The sequence below is a fragment of the Mus caroli genome, unplaced genomic scaffold (genome assembly GCF_978045245.1).
Source record: "Mus caroli unplaced genomic scaffold, Mus_caroli_1 scaffold_10, whole genome shotgun sequence".
Classification (NCBI taxonomy): domain Eukaryota; kingdom Metazoa; phylum Chordata; class Mammalia; order Rodentia; family Muridae; genus Mus; species Mus caroli.
Window position 1 is genome coordinate 6820797 of NW_028227265.1, and position 24481 is coordinate 6845277.

The 24481-nt window shown below is 51.4% G+C and overlaps 2 protein-coding genes and 1 pseudogene across 2 annotated transcripts in view; 2 read left to right on the forward strand and 1 right to left on the reverse strand.

The window, feature by feature from the left end:
• Nucleotides 1–1765: 1765 nt before the first annotated feature.
• Nucleotides 1766–5786, reverse strand: Trappc2l (trafficking protein particle complex subunit 2L). The gene is made up of 5 exons (XM_021170515.3): nucleotides 5702–5786; nucleotides 4091–4263; nucleotides 3321–3408; nucleotides 2954–3033; nucleotides 1766–1963 (listed from the first exon to the last, which is right to left on the reverse strand). The coding sequence occupies exons 1-5, from the start codon at nucleotides 5732–5734 to the stop codon at nucleotides 1918–1920; spliced, it is 420 nt and encodes a 139-aa protein (XP_021026174.1). The 5' UTR covers nucleotides 5735–5786; the 3' UTR covers nucleotides 1766–1917.
• A 175-nt stretch (nucleotides 5787–5961) lies between these two features.
• Nucleotides 5962–24481, forward strand: part of Galns (galactosamine (N-acetyl)-6-sulfatase) — a 32137-nt gene continuing 13617 nt past the window's right edge. Inside the window, exons 1-9 of the mRNA XM_021170072.3 lie at nucleotides 5962–6168; nucleotides 11703–11826; nucleotides 12983–13057; nucleotides 13716–13818; nucleotides 16608–16751; nucleotides 17912–17978; nucleotides 18081–18208; nucleotides 18743–18882; nucleotides 21549–21652. Coding sequence (XP_021025731.1) covers nucleotides 6058–6168; nucleotides 11703–11826; nucleotides 12983–13057; nucleotides 13716–13818; nucleotides 16608–16751; nucleotides 17912–17978; nucleotides 18081–18208; nucleotides 18743–18882; nucleotides 21549–21652 — 996 coding nt within the window. The 5' untranslated portion in view covers nucleotides 5962–6057. The remainder of the gene's footprint in view (nucleotides 6169–11702; nucleotides 11827–12982; nucleotides 13058–13715; nucleotides 13819–16607; nucleotides 16752–17911; nucleotides 17979–18080; nucleotides 18209–18742; nucleotides 18883–21548; nucleotides 21653–24481) is intronic.
• Nucleotides 19983–20349, forward strand: LOC110300065 (large ribosomal subunit protein eL30 pseudogene; annotated as a pseudogene).

A 24481-nucleotide genomic window follows, 5' to 3' on the forward strand; every position in this document is an offset into this window, starting at 1 on the left:
GCCACAGTTTCCTCTCTCAGAGTAAGGCGCCCTGGACGCAGGTCTGTAGAAGGACAGTACCAGAAGGGAAGACAGGCAGCTGATGGCCCTACAGACTACCTGTAGCAGATCACAAGCTAACCAGAGCCACCATCTTGGCCCTGGGGTGGGCAGCCTGCCCTTAACAGGCAGGCGGTGACCATGGTCTCCAAGGCCAACCTCAGGGTGGAATTCACCTGCAAGTCTGATGCCCACACCCAGGCAAGCAGAGCACATTATAAACTTTCTTTGCTGAGCCTGATAGTGAGAAGACTCAATGTTCTCACACACACAGTGCTCTTACACATAATCTGTCAGAAAACCCAAACAGGAGAGAGCTCTATTTTATTGCCTCACATGAAAAGCTGACGCGAGCCATCCAGGGCTGGTTCATCAGCCCAGACTTAGGCTCCTTTTGCTCCCTCATCTCGTCTTCTTGCTCTCAAGAGGGAGGCCTAACCTCCCGCTTCCAGGCAGGAAGAAAGCAGAGAGCCTTGAGTGTTCTACACATCAGCCAGGCCTACTTTTAAAGTATCTTTCCTGCAGGTTCCTCCCAGAACCACCCTTTACACGATGTAACTGCCTGTTCTGGTATGAAGAGGAAAGTGGGGGGGGGGGGGTAGCAAACGGCATTGAGCCAAGTTTCTCCGGGAAACCTGAGGCTCGCTCTGTGAGGAGGGAAGACTGGGGAATAAGATGCAGTTCCCAGGGTAACTAATGCTCAGGGAGAGTGACCTCCCTTAAAAACTCAAGATTCCACCTGACTGGTGCTCCTTCCTTCCCTTGCCAAAGCCAACCCCCCACTAAAGGCTTTAACCAAGCACATCTGGGCTCTGTCCATGTCAGTCGGCTGCATGTTGAACTTCTCAAAGCAACTTCATTTCCCGCTTTTATCGATCAGGTGGGTGGTCTGGCTGCTTTTCTTACTGCATTTTGTAATAACCTTGTGCTCTTGGAGAGAAGCCCTGAGAGACAGAGATGGACTCTCCACCCAGCTCATGTGGACAAATCCCAGCCTGCTGGGCCCAGGCATGAGACACTCTACGGCGAAGGGGAGGTCCTTGGCTGAGGACTTGGGGAAGCCAGAGACTCTGAAGACAGCATGGAGCCGTGACAGCTAAAGGGGACTCAGGCTCAGGACAGGTCCTCTTGGCCTCTGCCTCTCCCAGGACACCAGTATTTAGCTACGCTGTCCGGTGCCATGGAAGAGTCAGCTTCAGGCACCACCTCCACACAGCCACAGGACTTCTGAGGAGAGCCTGGTTTGTCCCCGGGGATGCATGGCCTAGGAGCAGCATTGGGGACCTTGCTGATCTCCATGCTCACAGACAGAAAAGGCTCCTGGAGTTTCTCCTCTGCGACACAGGAAACACGCTTTGATGCTGTCCCACAGAGCTTTACACCTCTTACCACCCCCTGAGGCTAGCGCTGGGCACAGCACTGAGCTAAGCCTAGCAATGAATGGCACATCCAGAACGTCGAGGGCCCTTGCCCAAGAAGGAAGGTGTGTGTCTGTCCGCCCTGGATTGTCTCTATTCTCTGAAGCTGGCTCTAGGCTCCCCATACCCTGCACCCTTCTGGACCACCCACCTGCTCAGACAATGGAGGCCCACAGTCTCCTATACACAGCATCCTCCCTTATACCACCCGGCTGTGGTCACAGCCCCTACATCACTCTAGAGTCTCTTGAGACCAGTTAGCTGGTCCTCAGCTGAGCCCTCTCTGCTGACACAGGACAAAGTAGATCTCATCTTGTGAGGCCTTTAGTAGAAAAGCACAGGGTACACGGCCCTGCCCACAGGGTACACTCAGGGAGCAGAAAGGGAATAAATAAGTATCATCCAACAGGGGTGAACGCAGACTTCTCTTCTGAATGACTGAGGCAGACAGAGGTCCCGCTCAGCACACCTGGATCATCATCGAAGTTACCATGGTATCAAAGGCCCTAAGAAGAGAATCCAGATTTAGAGCAGGACAGGCTATGGCCCTGCCCGACCAGATCCTCAGGATTCTGGAGCTTTTCTAGGGTTCAGACTTTGTACCCACCATATCAGGCAGTGACACCCACCTCCTGACTCTACCATCCTGGCACAGCCCCCACAGGCCTATTATTCCATAGATTTCCATAGCATGTCTCCCACGGTAAGGTCCACCGGGAGCAGGCAGGGATAAGCAATGAGCCCCGAGAGTAGGCAGTGCTGTATTTGCCCTGTATGGCTTAGGGACACCTGGGTTCTCTGTCTTAGGATCTAGGTGGACCCAAAATACTTGATGTCTCAGCTAAAGGAAGGGGCCACTAAAGGGCCTGCTTGAGCCACCTGTCAACCGAAAGCAACTCCTTGGGAACAATCCCTGAAAAAGAAAATTCTGGGCCTGGAGAGATGGCTCAGCGGTTAAGAGCACTGACTGCTCTTCCGAAGGAAGGTACTGAGTTCAAATCCCAACCATTTATAATGAGATCTGATGCCCTCTTCTGGGGTGCCTGAAGTTAGCTACAGTATACTTACATATACTAAATAAATCTTAAAAAAAAAAAAAAAGAAAGAAAGAAAATTCTGGAAGCAGGTTTGCAGTGCCTGCATATGAAGTCCATGCCCCCTGATGAGGCACCTGCATGAGGTCCATCCAGCTGGAAGGGAAACACCCAATCCAACACAAAAGGCACACCAAGCAATGGGAGGACATTGCCTCTGAAAAGGGTATGCCACAGCATGAGCCCTTGCTGAGCCTTCTCTAGGTCCTCAGGTACCCACAGACACACCTGGGAGGTCAGATGGGTGAGCCTTAGCCCAATCTGCCCGTACACACAGAGGTCTGTGTCAGCGCTAAGTTAGAAAAATGGGGCTGGCTGCTTTGAAATAGCAGCCTTGGGACAGGGCTCCTACGTGGTTCCCTTGCTTTCCTAATGACCATGTTATCAAAAAGCAGGCCCCACCTTGACTGGATGCGGTCTCCCGGGTTGTAGAAGGGGTTGCACATCACATCTGTGTACGAATTATGCAGCTTCCGGAACATCTAAAAGAAGAGCAAACGAAGCCGGGCAGTGGTGGCGCATGCCTTTAATCCCAGCACTTGGGAGGCAGTGGCAGGCGGGTTTCTGAGTTCGAGGCCAGCCTAGGCTACAGAGTAAGTTCCAGGATAGCCAAGGCTATACAGAGAAACCCTGTCTCGAAAAACAAACAAAAAGTAGAAGAGCAAATGAACACCGGTTAGATGAACGCACACGTGGGGCTGTTGCAGGCTTTTGCCTTCCCAGTGCAGAAAGGGAGGGGCAAACACCCACCTCAGCCCTCTGTACTTACACTGCGGATCTCGTTGTCCCGAAGGGCTGTATTGGAGGAATCCACGACCATGACAAATTTCACCTTGGAATTGGTCACATACCCATATCTGCACGGCTGGTTAAGGAACAAGCCTTGGCACAGAGCCTGTGTGACTGCATACGACACACACTGCATCACAACCAAGAGCCTGCAAGACCTTTGTGAACACTCATTTCAGAGAAGCCTAATACCTGGAGTCAGAAGAAGTGCCAGGCTTGGGTGGCTAAGCAGGAACCATGCAGGTGTGCACCTGACCTGGGGAACAGCCCAGCCTCCTTTTGAACGGATTCTGGGCTTGGGATGTTAACTTTTGCCATCAGTGTTAACACAGTGACTGCAACGCCAGTGTCACTGTGGATAGGCTACAATTAGTCCCCATGTGAATGTCCTTGGATTCTATGGTCTTAATCATTTATCCAAAAGGAACGGTCAAGAATTTACAGTGTCACACGAGACTGAGCCTAACAACAGTATCAGGAAACAATCGCCCTTGATTCAAAGTTGGTGGCCTCTAGTGAGCACAAGGAAGCCCAGATTCCCACTGTGTCAACTTGCATCCTCCGGGATGCTCAGACTTGCTTTTCCAGGGACTCTTCCAATTAAAGGGAGACAATGTCCAGAGGCCTCTGTTAGCTTCGGGCCACCTGCCTGCCTGACCAGTTGAAACCCCTTACACGTTTTCTTTGCCAGCGTTTCCTCCCAGATCCTGCTCTGTGAGTGTAGGACGGGTGCTGAGCAGTGGTGGATACACCTTGTAGTCCTCGGTGGGGTAGAGCAGGCCCAGGTACAGCTCCCTCTGATCCACCAGTGCTTTCCCCATGGCAGAGATCTTCTCGTCTACCACATCCAGAGACGTGTGCACCATGTAGTGGAACTTGAGCTCACTCTCTGTCGGAGTGCTTCGGATGTACAGAGGGTAATTCTGCAAGAAGAGATGGCAACCCACCCAGTGAGTTCCGGCTCTAAGGGCAATGTCAAAGCACTCGTGTCAAAGGTCAAAGGTGTGCTCTCAGCCTGACAATGACTCTCTACTGCTTAATGCTAATACTGTAGCATGCTGCCTTCAGCGACATAACCGAACCTAAGGAGGACTGTCTGCAGAGAGTGGACTATAAAGATAAAACTGGGTGGTGTGGCCCTTGCCTGACATGCACAGGGCACTAAGTCCAATTCCCAGTGCCAAAAAGAAAAGCAATATTGGACCAGAGATGTAACTCGGTGGTGGAGTGCTTGAGTCGCATCATTAAGCCCTAGTTCTGTCACCTGGATCAGAAAGGAGGAGGAAGGGAGGATTGAAGCAGTAGAAACAAATGCACAGGAGCAGGAAGTGAGCAGAAATGGCTCTGGAATGCCAACCTGAGCACAGCCTAACAACATACCCTGATACTTCTCTTTCTAGGATCACCTCTGCCTCAACCACCAGCACACTCTGTAGTGTCATCCTAACAGCAGGGGCACTAGCTATTTCTTAACAGTGCCACACTAGGGTAGTGGTCTGTTTCTCAGTGCTTCAAGCCATTGAATGAGTCTCCAAATCGGGACACTTCAGCATAGATACTGGACTTCCTCCTCCTGGGTTTATCAAAGCAGCAGCTGCTTTTTACATTGAGTTTTGTTTTTGGTGGGCTTACTGGGGGTATAACTCCCTCTTTCATACTGACAGCTTCACAGCAGTCTAATCCCTAATGGCAGATCTCAGGGAAAGCCTAATAGGGATACAGGCTTCATGCAACAGGATATTGTGGCCCTCTGGAGCTGTCTTAGCATCCATAAACAGCTTTCCAGAAAGAAATGAATATATATGTTGGCCAGCAAGATGACAGTTGGGAATAGAGGGTACAAAGGGGAGAGGGACGCTGTCTAGAGGTTTGCAGGCCTTCACGGTGGAGTAGAAGGGTGCAAAAGGCATAGAGGGGACTATCCTAAGGCAAAGAAAAGCACTTGGATTCTAGGCTGACTCGAGCCGCGCCAGGCTTATATTTAAATAGCGCCGGCTGGGCAGCCTGGGGACGGTCCGGAAGGCGGGGCAGAAAGACCGGACGCGGAAGGCAGCTGAGGCCGTGAAAAGAACGCGTAGAGCGAAGGGTGGCAGGCTGCAGCGACGGGCAAGGCTTCCCGGTGGATCTCAAAACCCGGAGGCGGAGGCCTGCAAACTGGCGGCGGACGGCTGTCAGCTGTCAGCGAAAGCGAGCCGGAAGCATCCTGATCATAAAGCTTGGCTGAGGCTTGGAGCTCAGAGTTGAAAAAATCAAGACCATGGCTGGAAGGAGGCCCACCGCCCACCGCCCGCCGCCCGCCGCCCGCCGCCCGCCGCCCGCCGCCCGCCGCCCGCCGCCCGCCACTCGCAGCCTCTCACGCACCTCCTTGGCGATCACCGCGATGCACACCGCCATATTGGCAGGCTGTGCGCCGCATCATGTGACCCGATGTGGGGCAGGCCCCGCCCATTCCCCCCTCCCACCAAGGCTCAGACCCCGCCTCTCTCTACCATGGCTCCGCCCAGCCCCTCAGGTCCGGCCTTGGTCCCGCCCCTTTCCCGTAAGGCCCAGCCCACTCCCTTGTCACTCGGGCAGCCTAGGCCCCACCTCTCCCTCTTCTTTTCTCCGTGGCCCTGCCCCTCCTCTCATTCTGCCGCCAGGGCCCGCCCTACAGTCCAAAAGGAACCGCGGCGGGCTCGGGACTGGGTCTTGGCTCCTCAGCGGGAGTTTGGTTTGCTATGGCGGCCTGTACCGCAGCCCAGCAGCTGCTGCTGGTACTGAGTGCCCTAGGACTCTTGGCCGCAGGTGCTCCGCAGCCCCCCAACATCGTGCTACTGCTCATGGACGATGTAAGTGGGGCCGCGCGGCGGGGGGACACGGAAGACACAGGGCAGCCACACGGCGGACGAGCAATGACCCGAGGGAGGCCCAGAGCCCGGTGTCACATCTTTCACTGTTTCCGCAGTGGGGGTAGTTGTTCAGGGAGGCCCTTTTCTTCCTACTAACCCCACCCGAGAGCGGGCTGACATTCTCCTCCCCTCAACAGGTGGCCCTGCCTTGGTGCCCACCTCCAGCCTGACCTCTGGGGGAATTCTGACCACAAAGTCAAGCATAGAATTTTACCTGCGGGTGGGAGGGCAGGTGTGCAGCCTGTGGTCATTTATGAATTCTGCCCTGGGGCATATCTCCCTCTGTCCCAGTCTGAGAAATCTGTCTCCCTGAAGTGACATGAAAGCTTAGAAATCAGTCATGTAGAACACTACACTAAGTCAGAACTAGCCAAACAGAACTAGATGGACTGTGTCTTCCTCGCAGTCTCAGCCTGCCAGCCCCACCTCCACCCCTCCACACCCCCAGGCACACACTGTGGAGTGACATCTGTTGGCTATTGTTAGAATCAGAGTCACATCCAGTTCAGGATGATTTGAAACAAATCAGAGGCTAATACCTGCAGAGGCTAATTAATAGCCAAACCAGCTCTCTGCAGGGCCTTCAGACCTGTGCTGATCCACACTTACCTCCTCAAAAAGGGGAGAGGGATGCTGTCTAGCGATCTGTGGGCCCTTCAGAATAGAGAGGTGCTATGTATGTAAAATAAGTTGGATTTTAGAGACTTTTTAAAAAAGATTTATTTATTATTATAGATAAGTACACTGTCGCTGTCTTCAGACACACCAGAAGAGGGTGTCAGATCTCATTATGGGTGGATGTGAGCCACCATGTGATTGCTGGGATTTGAACTCAGGACCTTTGGAAGAGCAGTCAGTGCTCTTACCTTCTGAGCCATCTCGCCATCCCAATTTTAGAGACTTACTAGGAGAAAAAGAAAGTAAACATCCCACTTGATAAACATTAGCTTAGTCGTTTTTTATTACTAAGAAAAATACAGATCTAAAAAGTCCTGTACATAAGTCCCACCACCCAGAAGCCACTGCAAGAAACCCCTTCCAGCTCCGCATTCTATGTGGATGCTGACTGTTCACACAGTGGATGTCTGGCTTCTCTGGCTCCTGCCCTGGTCGCTAGTAGCAGACTTTGCACAGTAATGAGCAGTACTGAAGATATATATATAGAGAGAGTTCATGCATATATAGTGCCTTTCAGTATTAAGTCGTTTTAGGGCCAAATCGCACTGGCTCGGTTTGTTTGTTTCCACTGGTTTGATCCAGCAGTTCTGACCACAGGCTAGCCTGTCAGTTTTCTGCTCTTTTCCAAACGACAGCCTATGAGGAGAGGTCTTCTCTGACACTCCCTTGAGACCCCTGAAGAGCGTTGAACTGATAGACTTTGGGTAACTGAGTTAAGTAAATGTGCTCTTAGCTTTCATTTTTGGCGTCCTTACTTTTTGTGTTTTGTTTGCTTGCTCTCTTGCTTGCTTTTTTGAGACAGGGTCTTGCAAAGTAGTGTTGGCTGGCCTGAAACTCACTCTGTAGCCCAAGCTGGCCTCAAACTCAAGGCAATCCTCCTGCCTCCACCTCCCCAGTGCTGGGATTGCAAGCATGAGCCACCACTCTTAAAGACCTAGCTGCTTTTCTGATGTGGTGACTAGAAAATACAGTCACACGGAAGGCCACAGTGCATTTCCGTTGGGCAGCTCCAGGTGAGTAGAGGGTTTTAGGTAATGGAATGTGACTAGCAATGACCGGTTTACCTGAAGGTGGTTGACTTGGAACCACCACCACCTACCATCTGGGTACCCCGGGGCAGTGACAGGAGGGTTCTTTGGAGTTGAATCCAAGAACATTCTACAAAACCCGGGTCTTGTCACTTTTGATACAAATAACGGGAAAGGAACTCAATTTACTTCAGCAGCACTGGGAATCCCTGGCTTTACCAAGTAGACCACAGGGCACTCTGGCTTAAAGCAGGTAGGCTCCAGGCTTCCCCTTTCATAAAGCTGCTGCTATCTGTAAGCTGGCCCCTGGGAGCCCTGTGTCAGCCTCATGACAGCCCCAGGCAACTCCCAGCTCACCTACTGTCAGCAATCTTAGTGGGACAATGGCTTTTGCTGACTTGGGCCTACTTCTAGGCCAAGCATGGGGAAGGGGTAGAGAATGTTCTGGACTGTCTAACAGGGAAGCTAAGCCCATCTCTTGAAAGGACACCTAGGTAGGGAGGCCTCCTGGATTTATACTTGACCTACTCCAGGTTGCCTGTGCCAGAAGAGGGTGAGAAAAGTCCCGAGGTGTTCGCTAGGCACAGATAAGAAGGTACAGCCTCAACAGCCCAGGAGCCTCCAAACTAGTGCCTTCTCTCCAGACCCCTCCCTTCGGCCCTCTGTAGCTGCCTTTGCCAGGCTAATCATGTCTGAATCTGCAACAGGTGCTTATGTGTGCCTGGCTTCCCGAATATGCCACGGCTCCCAGCTTGGCACTGTCTGACTGTCTCAAACTTAAATTCTTCAAGGATGGCCACTGACTCTAGACTGGTTGGTTATGGTCCTGTCCTACTCTGGTCATGAGTGCCAGCGGGCATGGTCTAGGTAAACCCTGTTTGTTCCCTGAGTGCCTTGGGGGTCAGGGGTGGGCATGCTTCCCAGGCTGCCAGCAGAGGAGAGAAGGAGTCAGAAGGGACCAGAAGAGGGAGAGAGTCAGGCCATGGTCAGGGAAGTTTAGCTGCTCTGACTGACTAGCAATCAGGGGCTTTTTTATTTATACAAGTTTCACAGAACAAAACCAGACCAATGATTACCCAGAAAGTACAGATCATTTGTTTGATTATTTATAACATGTCCAGGGTTGCAAGTTCAGTTGCAATTAGAAAATACAAACAGAGCCGGGCGTGGTGGCGCACTCCTTTAATCCCAGCACTCGGGAGGCAGAGGCAGGCGGATTTCTGAGTTCGAGGCCAGCCTGGTCTACAAAGTGAGTTCCAGGACAGCCAGGGCTATACAGAGAAACCCTGTCTCGAAAAACCAAAAAAAAAAAAAAAAAGAAAATACAAACAGAACAGATTTTATTCTTATTATCAACCCTAGAACTCCAATTTAAAGTTCAAAAGAATGTCTCCTCCAAGTTGGACATGTGTGTTATTATATGACAGCCTGCTTATAGGCTGGCCATGCTTGTAGGGCTTTTCTTAATTATTATTTTATTTTATTATTATGTGCATAGGTGAGAGGATGTCAGATCCCCTGAAAGTGTAGTCACAGACAGTTGCAAGCTGCCACGTGGGTGCTGGGAGTTGAACCTGGATCCTCTGGAATAGCAGCCAGTGCTCTTACCACTGAGCCATCTCTCCAGCTTCCTAGTGTTTGTAGTTTTAAAGCACTCCAGACAAACAGAAAATACCTGAACCCATCTTTTTCTGAATAGCAAACACTACTTCCTAACTTCTTTTACAATATGTCTCACCGGCTGCACTAAAAGTAGGAAAGGTTTATCTTAATCACTCCATCTTATTTAACTGAGTTTTATCCTCCAGGGCGTGGCCTGCATCATCCCCTATCTTTAAACCATATATTCTGAGAGCTCTAACCCTGTGATAAGCACAGACCTTGAGGCCGTTTGTTAGATTCAGAGTTTGCCATTTGTCTGTTTACCCTGTACCAGTTGTAGTTTGAGTTTGCTCAGGGGCAGATACCCCCCACACCCAAACTCCCCAAAAAATCCTGGAGTAATGACCTCATATGTGCTTAATGATCTCCAGGGCGTAAGGAAGCCTTCCAAATAGCGGCCAAAAAGACATAAAGTGAATCATTATGCAGGAAGTTCTCAAGAATGCAACACGCAGAGACCACAACCCAAAAGTGAGAGGCAGAAAGACAACGGTCGCAGCTTTGCTGGAACTGTGTCCAATGCCCAACAGCTGTGCTGGCTGCGTGACTCTCACCGTTTCCAGTGGCTATGGCTGTGCCACCTGGGAAGCTCCCATTAGAGACTAGGGGGTGGTGGGTTCCCGAAACTAGTACACTGAACCGTACGAGACCTATTCATCTGCCAGTCACATGGACTTGCAAAAGCTTCTACAGCCGGTTCCTGCAAAAGTACAGCATAATTAGAGTGTATGTGCAATCCCTTACCCCCTCCCAACTCACACTGCAAGCCCCACCTTGCAGCATGGAACGTGACTGGTTCTTTCTCAAGACATACTCAGATATGCCCGCCACTGCCTCTGCCTCAGAAGTGCTGAGATTAAAGGTGTGTACCACCCCACCCTTTGGGTTTTTTTTTTAAGATTTATTTGTTTATTTTATATATATGAGTAAAATTATAACTGTCTTTAGATGCACCAGAAGAGGGTGTCAGATCCCATTACAGATGGCTGTGAGCCACCATGTGGTTGCTGGGAATTGAACTCAGGACCTCTGGAAGAGCAGTCAGCCCTATTAACCTCTGAGCCATCTCTCCAGCCCCTGCCCGTTGTTCTTAATTGAGATAAAATTCACAGAATACGTCTCTTATACTGTGGGTTGTGGAGGTTGATTCTCTAACTCTGGATAACTGAAGGTAGCATGCCTGTGGTAAGGAATGGGTTAAACACGGAGTAGAAGCACGCCTCTGGACTGCCATCCTCAGGAGCCTATCATGGGATGTTGCCTCCAGTGGGCACTGGGTATCCCCACCCTGGAAAGAGTGGTTTCCTGCACCAAATCTGTGTATAGAAACCTTGATTCATGGGGGCTGGAGAGATGACTCAGTGGTTAAGAGCACTGACCGTTCTTCCAAAGGTCCTGAGTTCAAATCCCAGCAACCACGCAACCACATGGTGGCTTACAACCATCCTCAATGACATCTGACGCCCTCTCCTGGTGTGTCTGAAGACAGCTACAGTGTACTTACATAAAATAAATAATTTTAAAAAAGAAAAGAAAAGACCTTGGTAGACATTTAAAAAAAAAAAAAAGAAAGAAAGAAACCTTGATTCATGGGAAACATCACCTCCCCCTTTCACCAAGATATTGCTCTGCACTCTCCTTGATTTCCCGGCTCTGGTGATCTCTATAGACTGGCTCTAGCCCTCAGGTTGCCAGGGGCACTCATGTAGTCAGGGAGCATGAGTTTCAGTTCTGTGAGGCACACTGGACTGGGTGGCCGGGCCATGTGGCTCTCTCTAGGCTCTGCTTTCAGAGGAACCTCAGCACTTGCTTTTGAAATCTCAATTTGCATAACAGCTTTATGTTGAAAATAGATGTGGTATTCTTAGACACGAAGACTCTAGGAGCATACAGAGGTTGATCTCAGCTGGAGAGGAAGGCAAACCCGGATGCCATTCCTGACAGTAGTCAAACTGATAGCAAGTTGAGAGCCAACAAATTCCTAGTAAGCCCTGGAGCAGCTCGTGGAAGCTGCCAGGGTTTGGGTGAGCTCTGTGGCTCTTCCTTGTCACAAAGGAACCGTTTGTGGAAAGGGTTCTCTCCTCATCTCTCTGATCTTCCCTGCAGATGGGGTGGGGTGACCTGGGTGTGAATGGAGAACCTTCCAGAGAGACCCCAAATTTAGACCGGATGGCTGCAGAAGGGATGCTTTTCCCAAGCTTCTATTCTGCCAACCCTTTGTGCTCACCATGTAAGTTGCTGCTGTTCCCCGACCCCACTCTTGGGACCCAATCAGCCTGCAGAGTCTGGCACCCCTGCCCCTCCAGCCTCGCTCTAGGTAGGACAGCATTTCTCAGGTGTCAGGAAGGCTGCAGGTGGAATGAGGACTTCGTTAATGATCATACTGGCTCCTAACTCTTGAGTCTTCTGGCTGCCGTAGGTCTGAAGCTCACTGGGGCCCTTTAAGGGCAATAGCTTGCCCGAGCTTCTGCTATTTGCCTCCCAGCAAGCAAAGATCACTCTGCCCCAGAGGAGGGCTGATGTCTGTCTCCTAGAACTGCCACACTGCCCTTAGAAGTGGTCTGCACTTTCTGGTCCCAGGACAAGGATATTGTGGGGAGGCAATGAGGCCGTGTCCTCTTCCCAGGGAATGTCTCACCTATTTTACTGGTATTATAAAAGTGCTGACATTAAGAAAGAGCAGTAAGGGGCTGCTGAGATGGCTCAGTGGGTAAGAGCACCCGACTGCTCTTCCAAAGGTCCAAAGGTCCAAAGTTCAAATCCCAGCAACCACATGGTGGCTCACAACCACCCGTAATGAGATCTGATGCCCTTTTCTGGCATGTCTGAAGACAGCTACAGTGTACTTACATATAATAAATAAATAAATGAATAAATAAATAAATCTTTAAAAAAAAAAAAGAAAGAGTAGTAAATAGGATGAGTGGGCAGTAGGAGGCAGGTCATGAGGTCTACAGTCTTGTGGCTGTCCCAGAGCTCGAGAACTGCGCACAGGAGCAGAGCTGACTGGCAGAGCTCAGCTGTATAACCCTCCATCCATCCTCAGGCCATTGTGCCATCTCCCAATGCCGGAGCTCGGTAATACAGAGGCTAGAGGGGTTGAACCACAACAGCCAGGCTGCAGTTGTGCATGCCTTTAATCCCAGCACTCAGGAGGCAGAGGCACTCAGATCTCTGAGTTCAAGGCTAGCCTGGTCTACAGAGTGAGTTCTAGGACAGCCCAGGCTACACAGAGAAACAAAACCCAAGAAATACAACAGCTTAGTGTCAACCTGACACATTCAGGACAGACCCATCCAGGGAGCTGCACACATGGGAGATGCTGCAGTGCTGTCTGAGGGTCTGACGGGGTTTGTTACACTGTCTGTTTTTATCCTTCTGTGTAGCTAGGGCAGCCCTGCTCACAGGAAGGCTACCCATCCGCAATGGCTTCTACACAACCAACGCTCATGCAAGGAATGGTATGTCTCCCTACCCCACCTCACCCCCATGGCCCTACAGGTACCTCTGTCTAACCTAGGAAAAGATGCTGTCCTAAGCCTTGGTATAAGAGGGTTAGGGCCTGAAGTGGTAAATAAAGACGACCTAAGGCAGAGCTAAGTACCACAGTGCAGCTCCCACGTCACAAGCTTCCTCCCTGAATCAGCCCAGTGAGAACCACGCTGGCGCTGAGGCCCCTCAGGTACACCACACAGCAGCCTCCCATCACCCTCGACTTGCTCCCAGGGCACTGCCTGGCATGGCTCCTAGTCCACTGGGAAAACCATGGGGCTTTAGAGCAGGGCAGGGAAGTGCTAGAAACAAGCTGAAGAGCTTGGGCGGGGTCTCGGGAGAGGGTTCCAGATGAGATGGGAGTTCAAGTGGCCTTGAGGAAAGGGAACATGGAGAGAACCAGGAGCATAGCCTGTGGGGAACAGTGTGGTGACAAATGGCGAACCAGGCTGGAGAGGTGAGAGACAGGTCAGAGTGGAGGCACCCTAACACCATCCCCAAGACGTTGGTGCTGATTTGGAGGGGAACCTCCTGGGAAGTGTCCCTCCCGTGACCACTGTTCTGCCTGTCAGTCATAATGGGCCAGTGTGTGAATCCATTACAGAAATGTGATACTTGTTCTTGCAGCTTACACACCTCAGGAGATCATGGGCGGGATCCCTAACTCAGAGCACCTCCTGCCGGAGCTCCTGAAGAAGGCAGGCTATACCAACAAGATTGTGGGCAAGTGGTGAGTCCAAGGCTGACCTCTTGGGAGGAGTGGGCTCTCGGGTCCAGGTCCGTTTAGATTTTTGTAGGGGACTTGTTTGTTTGTTTTCTGAGGCAAGGACTCAAGCTGATTTGGGGTTCATGATCCATTGTCTGAGCCTTCTACATGCTGAGATTATAGCCGGACGCTATCTGTAGTCTCTGTAGGGAGCTTTTAGGAACTTGGTGTTTCAGGCACACACACGTAGTACACAGGTGTGCATGCAGGTAAAACATCCGTGCACACAGAATAAAAGTAAATATGTCTTTTTTATTTTTTTTAATTATTTATTTTATGTATATGAGTACACTGTTCCTGTCTTCAGGCACAGCAGAAGGGGGCATTGAATCTCATTACACATGGTTGTGAGCTACCATGTGTTTTCTGGGAATTGAACTCAGGACCTCTGAAAGAGCAGTTAGTGCTTTTAACCACTAAGCCATCACTCCAGCCCACATCTTTTTTAAAATAAAAACAAAAAACAGAACTTGGTGTCTAAAGTAAGGAACTTGATGAAGGAGCACATCTTTTTGTTGTTTTATTTTGTTTTGTTTGTTTTGTTTTTCAAGACAGGGTTTCTCTGTGTAGCCCTGGCTGTCCTAGAACTCACTTTGTAGACCAGGCTAGCCTCAAACTCAGAAATCCACCTGCCTCTGCCTCCCAAGTGCTGGGATTAAAGGCGTGTGCCACCACCACCCCACTGAAGGCACACATCTTTAACCCCAGTCACAGGGTTAGAGACCCTGATATCAGGAAATCCAGGTGACCCAGAGGCTGCCTAAGAAACTTCTGTCACCTTTCAAGCAAAAAAGGAAACCTAGCCATAACAAGGGATGTGGCAGAGAAGAACCGACAGGCATCAAGGCCTCCTCACCTGCCCGGACCCCTAGCAGGGGACAAGGAAGTCTCAGAAGACATGGGAGGCAAGGGGGAGCAAAGAACTGGAGGTCCCGGAGATGCCTGTGTGTCTTGCCTGACAGTTCTGCCAAGTCCTTAGCTTCCTGCTGTCAGTGACTGGGTGGGCACAGCTGAACAGAAACAGGGTTTCTGCAGAGCTACTGATCTTCCTGGATGACTTCTGACAGAAAAGAGGTGACTGAGAGGAGCATCACCAGTAAACTCTGAAAGAGACACAGTGACAGAGGCCAGCAGTGAGGCCAGGCTCTCAGGCTACAGGGAAAGCTTCAGTTGGTTATCTGTGAGCAGGGTTTAGTCCAGTGCTATCCACTGCAGCCAGGACTGCCCTGTGTCCTTTACACAGTACACAGACTAGACTAGACTCCTGTTAAGTAGACCGCATAATCTGCTTGCTGCCAAAGAGAGCGAGTGAGGCCAGCCCACTCCCCAGTCCTGCTCACCTCCTCGTTAGTGCCAGCTGCCGTTAGGACCAAGTGCATAGAATTACAGCTATTTCTGGGCAGATCACTACTCACCCTTCCCCTAGAAACAGGCTTCAGGATGCTGGACATGGGCACAGGGGTCCTCGCATCTTCCCTTCGATGTTTAGAAAGGACAAGTGTCTTGCAGTGGGCCTGAGAGCATATCCGACACGGAGGCACTGCCCTCAAAGGAGAGGTAGGAGACTTGAGCGTGTGAAGGTCAGAGAATAGCTCCACAGGTTCTCTGTGTGCAGCCGTCAGGCAGACCAAGCACGCAGAGCCAACCGTGCTTTGCCAGTCTCCCCAAGTGAGGAAGCCGAGTCCTAGACTGGCAGGGCCTGTCCCAGGAAGGACAGGCCCTGCTTCAGGGCTACCCCAGGTCTGCCGAGCACCGATGCTAGGCGTTGGAGTTAGGATAGTAGCCCTCTTTGGCTACTGGTGGATGGAGGGCATACAGTTAAGGGTCCCTGAAAGAAGAGGCAGCAGGGTGGAAAAGCATGGGGTGGCATGGGGTGTGGGGGATTTCGCAGGGGGATCCTGCAGCTTTGCCTAAGGACCTTCACCCTGTGAAACTTTACTCTGTGGGCCCCTCTCAGGGCAGGTGAGCCTCGCTCTCCAGACAGCTTGCACTATCACCAGAGTCGGCATGCTGCCATATTCTGTTCTCCTCCCTCCAGTTTCAGTTCATCCTAGCCCCTGAGGATGAGAGAGAGTACAGCCCTAAGCCAGAGCATCATCTTCCCATCCAGACACCTTCCTGGTGAGCTCCCCCTAGCTGATGGAACACTCTGGCTTTTGTGTAAGAAATGGAGCCGTGACCTGCCTGGCTAGAAACCCAAGGACCTTAGAGTGTCCCAGAGGAAAACGGATAGAGCGTCCAGGAGGAAGCTACTGTGTCTGGAGAGAGCTGAAATGGGCATTTGAGTCCTGCTGGTTTCAACGTTCGGGAGATTTCTCCCCAGCCAACCATCCTTCAGGTTCTTCCTTCCAGAATCCTGAAGAATCCCTAAACAATCTTTTGGATCTCATTGTACCTAGATGCCCCTGGTTGCAGAGACACGCTCAGCTGTGCCCAGAAGCCCCTAGCTTTGCCAGGACACTCTGCTCTGCTGAAATGCCCTGGGTCGTGCTTGCATGCCCTTGGATGTGCCTGGAGCTCTCAGTGCTGGCACTGTGTGGGGCGTGCAGATGGGTTCCTGAGCTGCCTCTTGACGTGAGGGCAGGTGAGCCTCGCTCTCCAGACAGCTTTGGTATCTTGGTGTGTCCAGACCAGGGGCATGTGGCATGCTGCTCATACAGTTACCAATGGTGACGGTGCTGGATGGCTGCAGAGCAGAACGTGGAATGTCCCCAGTGAGGGGATCTCTGAAGTATCTTGGTTCCTGTTTCCAGGCATCTGGGTCATAGGCCCCAGTTCCACCCCCTGAAGCATGGATTTGACGAGTGGTTTGGATCCCCCAACTGTCACTTTGGACCGTATGACAACAAGGTCAAGCCCAACATCCCTGTGTACAGGGACTGGGAGATGGTCGGCAGGTAACAGACAGAGCCCCTTCCCCCTGCCCCATCCCTGAGGCCTTTACTTCGGTCCTTTGCCTCTGGTGCTTGCTGAGGAATAGGGCTTGTGTTCTTGAACGAGCAGCTGGCATCTAGTATCCTATGTGGGGAGAACAAGAGCTCTGTTTCCTAGGCCATTTTGTCCAGGACCTCATGAGACCCACCTGAGGCAGTTTCTAACCAGTCCATAGTCATAGATTCTTTTCAGACATGTGATTCAAAGGACCTCCTGCATCCAAGGTGTGATCATAGCTTTGTATTTGGGGTGTCTAGGACCCATGTACCCTCTTGGTGGAGTAGTCGTCATCTTTAGCACTAAGTTGGCTTATTAGCTGGACACAAGAAACAAGACTGTGGGGCTAAACTGATGTGAGAGCCACTCCAGGGACTGCCACTGTCACCATGAAAAGAGATCCTAGTCAGGAGGGGAGCCCTCCTTGGCCAGGCCTCAAGGTGCCTCACAAACAAAGGATCTTAGTCTAGTCCTCGGTGCTGGTGTAAAAAGCTGGATAGGATGGCGTGCCTTTGTAATTCCAGGTCTGGAAAGGCTGAGACAGGAGACTTCCCTGAGGTTCACTAGACCACAGATCTAATTGGGGAGCTCAAAGCCAATGAGAGACTCTGGCTCGGCATGGTGTCACACCCCTTTAATCCTAGCACTTAGGAGACAAAGCACGCAGATCTCTGAGAGTTAGGAGCCATCATGGCTTGGTCTATATAGTGAGTCCCAGGCTAGCCAGGGCGATACAGTAAGTCTCTGTTTCAAAAAACATTAAGAGAGAGATCCAGCTCAAAGGATTTGGTCCTCTATCCTCTACATACATACATACATACATACATACATACATACATACATACATGTGTGCACCTACAGCATGCATGCCTGCACTTACACGTGTACCTATACACACATATGCACACATGCATACACTCAGCTACACCTCTTGACCTTGTTTCATCTCTGTGGCACACATAACCCCAACTTGTTCTACACTCATCTGACATGCTGGGGTCCCCATGGCCTTGTCACCTCAGACAGGATTGTCACCTAGGAGCTGTGTATGCTTCACACTTTTCGGTGAAATCGAGGAAAGGGGGCTTTCGTGACTAAATTCTGATAATTTGGTTTTTGCTTTCAGATTTTATGAAGAGTTCCCAATTAACCGGAAGACTGGGGAAGCTAACCTCACCCAACTCTACTTACAAGTAAGCCTGAGTGGGCTGGGCCAGGCAAGGAGCCGGGAGGAGGCTGGGGAGGCAGGGGATGAATTGGCCTGCAGCAGAGGAGAACGGAGACCTTTTCCACAGGAAGCTCTGGACTTCATCCGGACACAACATGCAAGGCAGAGCCCCTTCTTCCTCTACTGGGCCATCGACGCCACTCATGCACCAGTTTATGCCTCAAGACAGTTCTTGGGCACCAGCCTTCGAGGGCGGTGAGTCTAAGCCCCACAGAGGCCTTCAATTATACTGGGGATCATCGGGTGGCTGGTCTGGGCCATTATGGAAAGTCTAAAGCAGCTGGGATGCTTTCCAGTGGCAGAGATGCTTATCCATGAGCCTGGGTTCAATCCCCGGCTCTGAAACCTCCTCCGGCCGGGGATCAGCGATGAACGGGAAGCTGTGGAACTTTTTTTTTTTTTTTTTTTTTTTGTGGTTTTCTGAGACAGGGTTTCTCTGTGTAGCCCTGGCTGTCCTGGAACTCACTTTGTAGACCAGGCTGGCCTCGAACTCAGAAATCCGCCTGCCTCTGCCTCCCGAGTGCTGGGATTAAAGGCGTGCACCACCACGCCCGGCTCTGTGGAACTTTTTATGTCTGCATTGTTTGCAATGAACCATTTGTGCCGAGCCAGAACTCCCCTCAGAGAAGCAGCTTGCTGCCCCAGGGGACATCTCTGGAGGGACAAGATTAGTGTTTGGGACACACTCATGCCCTTGCCTGCCTGGTAGAGTGTCATCTTCCCCTGCAGGTATGGCGATGCTGTTCGGGAAATAGATGACAGTGTTGGGAAGATCTTGAGCCTTCTGCAGAACTTGGGCATCAGTAAGAACACATTTGTCTTCTTCACGTCTGATAATGGTGCGGCCCTCATTTCTGCTCCCAAGGAAGGCAAGTTCTGTTTCCTATCCTCCGGTCCAAGGTCACTGGCTAGAAAGCGACTCCCAGACCTCCCAGAAAGAGTGCCCAGCAGAAAGGTCTTGACCCTGGTGACTCAGGCCTGGCCTGCATTCACATGATTTTGAGTCCTCTGAGAAAGAACAGGCAAGTGTCAGGGGGGAGGAAACGTCTCAGGAAGGTCCTGAAAGAAGGCAGTTTTCCACAGCCTCAGGCTACAGGAGATGTTGACTGCCAGGGCTTTGGCAGAACACCTAGTGTGCTGGGGTAGAGCGGTTTGATAGCTACAGAGGTGGCTGCAATAGCACCTTCAGCCTCGGGAGCCATCCAATGCATGAATCTGAGACAGTCACCCATGATGCTCAGCTGTCACTACAAGGCTACCTACCTGTCAAGGCTGAGGGGCCCGGTAATCTCCGATGCCTGTCCTGCCCTTAGGCAGCTTAGGCTCTGATACCTCTGGTGGCTCAGTCAGTCCTACAGCCCAGTGCCCTGGGGCTTCCTGGTTTCAGGTGAACTAACCCAGTACAGCCTTCATAAACCAAAGAACAGCTGTTCTTGGTTTATGTTCTTGGTACCAAAGAACAGGTAATAGAAAAGACCACCAAGACTAGCCAGGATAACCCGGGGTCTCTCAAGGCCCAGCTCTACAGACAAGCTTAGTTCTTTTTTTTTTTAAAGATTTATTTATTATTATTATATCTAAGTACACTGTAGCTGTCTTCAGATGCACCAGAAGAGGGCATCAGATCTCATTACGGATGGTTGTGAGCCATCATGTGGTTGCTGGGATTTGAACTCAGGACCTTTGGAAGAGCAGTCGGTGCTCTTAACCACTGAGCCATCTCTCCAGCCCAACAAGCTTAGTTCTTAGGCAAGCTTTCCACATACATCTCAGAGAAAAGGGCAGGACCCCATCACCTCCCAGAAGATACCCAGAACTCAACTGCTACCTAACGCCCAACTCTCAGGGTAGGAAGGTGCCTGGCAGAGGGAAATGGTATCATTTCTAACAGTTACCTCAAGATCTTGATGCCTGCTCTCCTGTGTAGTGGTTTGGAGGCCATCCTGCATCTAAGTTACCCACAAAAATCATGGAAAAAAACTCTCTGGAGTCTGTCAGCTCTAGCCTCCAAGTTGTTATACAACGTGAAAAGTACCGGCTAGGGTACAAGCGGCCTCTGAAGGTGACCAGGCAGGGCAAAGCGAAACTGGTTCTCCTCACCAACCACTGCCCAAGCCTGGAGGAAATCAGAAATACAGTACTGTGCCACATTGGCCAAAACTGATGTCTGTCACCACAGTGGCAGTAATAGTGATCGGGGCACCAGCTCAAACTTCAGATATTCAGTTCAATTATTTTAAAGTGGAAAATACTATGGAGTATGCACACTGGCTGCCATTAACACAGGTGATTCTAATGTCACTAGACTCATGCCTGAACAGATTAATGCAAAGTGAACCAGGAAAGTTTTTCTTGAACAAAACTTGCCAGAGTTTGATTTTAAAACACTTAAAAAATTAAATCCCCATATGCTCATACCTATCTTAAAAAGTAGAAATGGAGCCGGGCGTGGTGGCTCACGCCTTTAATCCCAGCACTCGGGAGGCAGAGGCAGGCGGATTTCTGAGTTCAAGGTCAGCCTGGTCTACAAAGTGAGTGCCAGGACAGCCAGGGCTACACAGAGAGACCCTGTCTCGAAAAAACCAAAAAAAAAAAAAAAAGTAGAAATGGACCACGGTCGCCTTCAGCCCAGGTGTCCTCCCGCGACACAGATCTCCTGCTATCTGGTCCCCATGCCCTTTTCTCATCGGTGCAGTTAGCCCTGCTCAGGGTGGGGGTGAACAGAGCTGCTGGGCTTCTGATCTGCCATCTCTTCATGCTGCTATGTCTGCTGCCTACAGAGGAGAAGCGGGGTTCCCCGGAAGCCACAGGGCACAGTGACTGTCATTTCCATGAGACGAGAGTTCTGTTGAGTTTTCACTAGGAAACGCTTTGTTTCCCCTGCCCCTGTGCTTTGGGGGCCTGAGATGGCTCCTCGGCAGCTCATGCTGTGACATTTTTCCCTATGGAACAGGCCCACCCGGCTCCAAGACCCCGGGGAATCTTCCTTGAGTCTAGGATCGAGATAAAAAGGAGATAGCTTCCCACAAGCTTGTTTAGGGCCTCGTGACTCCAAACTCCAGCTGTGTGCCCTGCTCCATAGGCTGAGTAAAAGACCAGAGGGCACCTGGGGTAGGATCCTACCCAGTACGTGATGCCAGGGAAAATTAGCATCTAAGAACACTAACTGCAGCATCAGGAAGTGTCTGTGGCCTGTGACAGGAAGGGGCTCCTGTGCCTCTTTCTTGTAGCAATGGCTCCTAGTGGGCTGGTGGCTTTTTAGGCAAGAATTTTCTGTTCTCTTTGGAGAGCTGTGGCCAGAGCATCTTAGCTGCCTGGCTCGGAGCCACCCAGGTTTCCTGACCTGTGTCTGCAACCTGACCTCATTCTCCTGGTCCTTTGTCTCTGTCGTGACCTCAGGACTCAAATGTGCCTCAGAAAGAGTTCAGAAGTCAGGATAGGCCACTTGCCAGCTAGGGGTGCTTTGTGTCCCTGATCTCTCAGAGGACCTGGGCCCTGATATCTTAAGCTGATGGGTGGTGACTCTCGCCCTCAGGTGGCAGCAACGGTCCCTTCCTGTGTGGGAAGCAGACAACATTTGAAGGCGGGATGAGGGAGCCTGCGATCGCATGGTGGCCAGGACACATTGCTGCAGGCCAGGTGAGTCCCCATGCCACACTGAAGCTCTATCTGCTACAAGGTCTCAGGGGCATTGATGTCTGGGTAATAAGGAGGCTTCTGCAGTCGATTGACTTCCCATGTTCTGTGGACTTACTACAAGGGACAGCTGCGGCCCTGGATGGACCCCTGATGCCTTTGTGGCAAAGACCAGATATGGGGCCTCAAGTGGGTGCAGTGTGTATCCTTCTGAGGCGTCAGTCTGATCACCTTCATGCCAGACAACACCCTCAACCCCAAGCACACCCCTTGTTGAAGAGTCCACTGTGAAACTTGTAGTCAGCACACTAAGTGCTCACTGCTGAGAGCATTTATGTCACTGCTCCTCAACTGGCCTCTTTCCCCAGTGATCTTGGAGACAGTGTCTCCGTCTGGGTTCCTCAGCTTACCCTGCAGTAGTGAATCTTCCCTCCATAGACTAGGGGCTAGACAGAATGGCTGACTCTAATAGTCAGGAGTAGGGATCTGCTGGCCTCTGTGACAAGTCATGGGGCTGGCTCCTCAGAGAGTCTGGGATAGATCTGGTCCTTAGCTCTCAGCCTCTGGAGCTAAGTGCTGGGCTAGCCTTCCTCCATCGCCTTACCTCCACTCTCTGATCCTCCACTAGTCTGCTGTGAATACTGGCTCGCATGAGCAGTACAGGCCAGTCTCCTAGAGGCCAGATGATATGCATTCTTAGTCCCTCCTACTCTCTTACATCCCCATTGCCGAGTGGGATCCTATAGCCACAGAATCCAGAGGTGGTAATGCAGTCCCTAGCAGCTGTCGTTCTGCCAGCCACCATCCTTATCCTTCCCTCTAACTGCACGTATGTGGGAAGGGAATCCCAAAGAGCTCTCCTGTCCATCCTGCCAGCCACTAGGGCAGAGCTGGCAACAACCATCCAGCCATGTGTCCCCAGCAACGACTGGGACCTGCCCTCAGTCCCTAGCTTCTAAACTAAACCTGACTGAGCCTCTGCTTCTCATTACCCTCTGCTGAGGACCTCTTGACTCGGAACTCCCAGGTCACACTAATCGCCAGAGCCTTGCAGGTTGGTGGCTCTCCCAGTTGGTTGAACAGGCCTGCCTGCCATCTGGCCAGCTCCCTTTCTAGAACAGGGTGCCCATGGCAGTCAGCACATTACATGTGGAAGAAGCATGGTTAATGGGATACTAGTGGACACTCAGACTGGCCACGACCACCTGACCCTTAGGAGAGGGGCCTGGTCCACACCTGCACTTGCTCTTCATGTCCCGGTGCCACCTCTGCCAGCCCTCATGTAGCTGTGGAAGCCACTGGATCAGTTGTCACTAGGTGAGAAATGGGACACACATGAGGTGTTTCTGGGAAGGGACGCTCAGCATGGCCAATAAGGAGCCTTATCCAATCCCGGACTACACCCCTGACCTGGCATTGGCAAAGCTCCCTCAGGCCCAGGAGGCCTAACCTACTCTGCTGTGTCCAGTGGGTTCAGAGCATCTGCTTCCACCGCTATTCCTGCCAGATACCCTCAGGCGGCACCAGCTGGGAAGAGAGGTCAGCCCTTGCCTTCTGAGGAAAGCGTAGCATGCTCCAGAGCTACGGCTTCCTTTCCACTACGCTCCCCACACACTGTGCTCTGTGATAACCGAGATCTTTACTTAAACACCCTGACGTTCATCAGCCTCGAAGCAGACGCTGATGCTGCACCTGGCTGCAGCGGTATAATTAGGGCCTTTGCTCCAGCTTCATCTCAAAGGAGCTGACAGCACCCTCCTGCTGTCAGACATACAACAGCTCTTGCGCACTGCCAGTGCATGCACTGGCAGTCAGACCCCTCCTTCCAGTCACCTCAGGCATGCATCATGCTCCCATCTTCCCCCTTTCCTGTTTTCCGGAAGGAAATACCCAGAAGGGGCCGTGAGCCACTCAGAAAGCTCTCCATTACCCACAGAGGCTTCAGAAGGCCTCTGTCGTTCCCCTGATACCATAGATAGGGAGACCCTGGTTAGAGCACATACCTACAAGAATGCCCTATTCCCAAGCAGGCTCTGTAGACGAATGTCCATGCCTGCCAGGGACCTCATTGCACAGTAAGAGTCATATCTGCCAGATTTCAGGGCACAGAGTAAGGAGAGGAGAGTCTGAGGGGCCTCGGCAGATGAGACCGTTTATTGCAGTGAAAGACAGACACTGCTGTAGGAAGGAGAGGCCTGCAGGGCTGGAAGAGCTGGCTAGGATCTTTTATAGGGAGGGTGTGGGGCTTGGGAATGAGGAAACAAGGCTCTATAGCAGAGAGTGCATGCAGATTGCAAGAGTCTCTCCCGAGTCTGTCCAGACACGGCCATTTTATCTTTAGAAACTGCCTCCTCCCCAACCCCCATCAGGATGCGGGTGATTAGGCAAAGGCAGTTAAGGGGTTTCAACATAGAGGTGGGGCATCTCAGAGAGCCTTAGCAGGGTCTGATCAAGTTCAAGGCTTATTCGACAGGATCTCCAGCTGGCACCATTGAATGAGGGCCAAGCAAGGCGCAGTCAAGAGAAGTCTGTTCAAACTGAACTCCAGCTGAGGTCCTGACAGGCTGCTGTGGAGTCAGGTCTTCCTAGAGGACCCCAGATGTGTCTTCTCAGGGACTGTGCTTACCCCCCACTGACCATCCCATGCCACAGAGGTCAAGAGAGGAGCACATGTCTGTCTCCATCACAGCAGCACCGAGAGGTTCTTGGGGTGGGAGAGCCAGTGAAGATGCTCACAGTTACAGAGGGGGCAGAGCCACAAAAGAACCCCCCGGCACTCAGTGACTGGGGTTGCCCTTATGTCAGGACGTGATCAGAAAACAGCCAAGTACA

What these genes read in the sequence shown, in the direction of transcription:
- Trappc2l (XM_021170515.3), bottom strand. Translation starts at nt 5,734, where the DNA reads ATGGCGGTGTGCATCGCGGTGATCGCCAAGGAG. An exon ending in TCGCGGTGATCGCCAAGGAG is followed by an intron (nt 4,264 to 5,701) that starts GTGCGTGAGAGG and finishes CTCTTCTTGCAG; the next exon opens with AATTACCCTCTGTACATCCG. An exon ending in CCCACCGAGGACTACAAGGT is followed by an intron (nt 3,409 to 4,090) that starts GTATCCACCACT and finishes CCAGCCGTGCAG; the next exon opens with ATATGGGTATGTGACCAATT.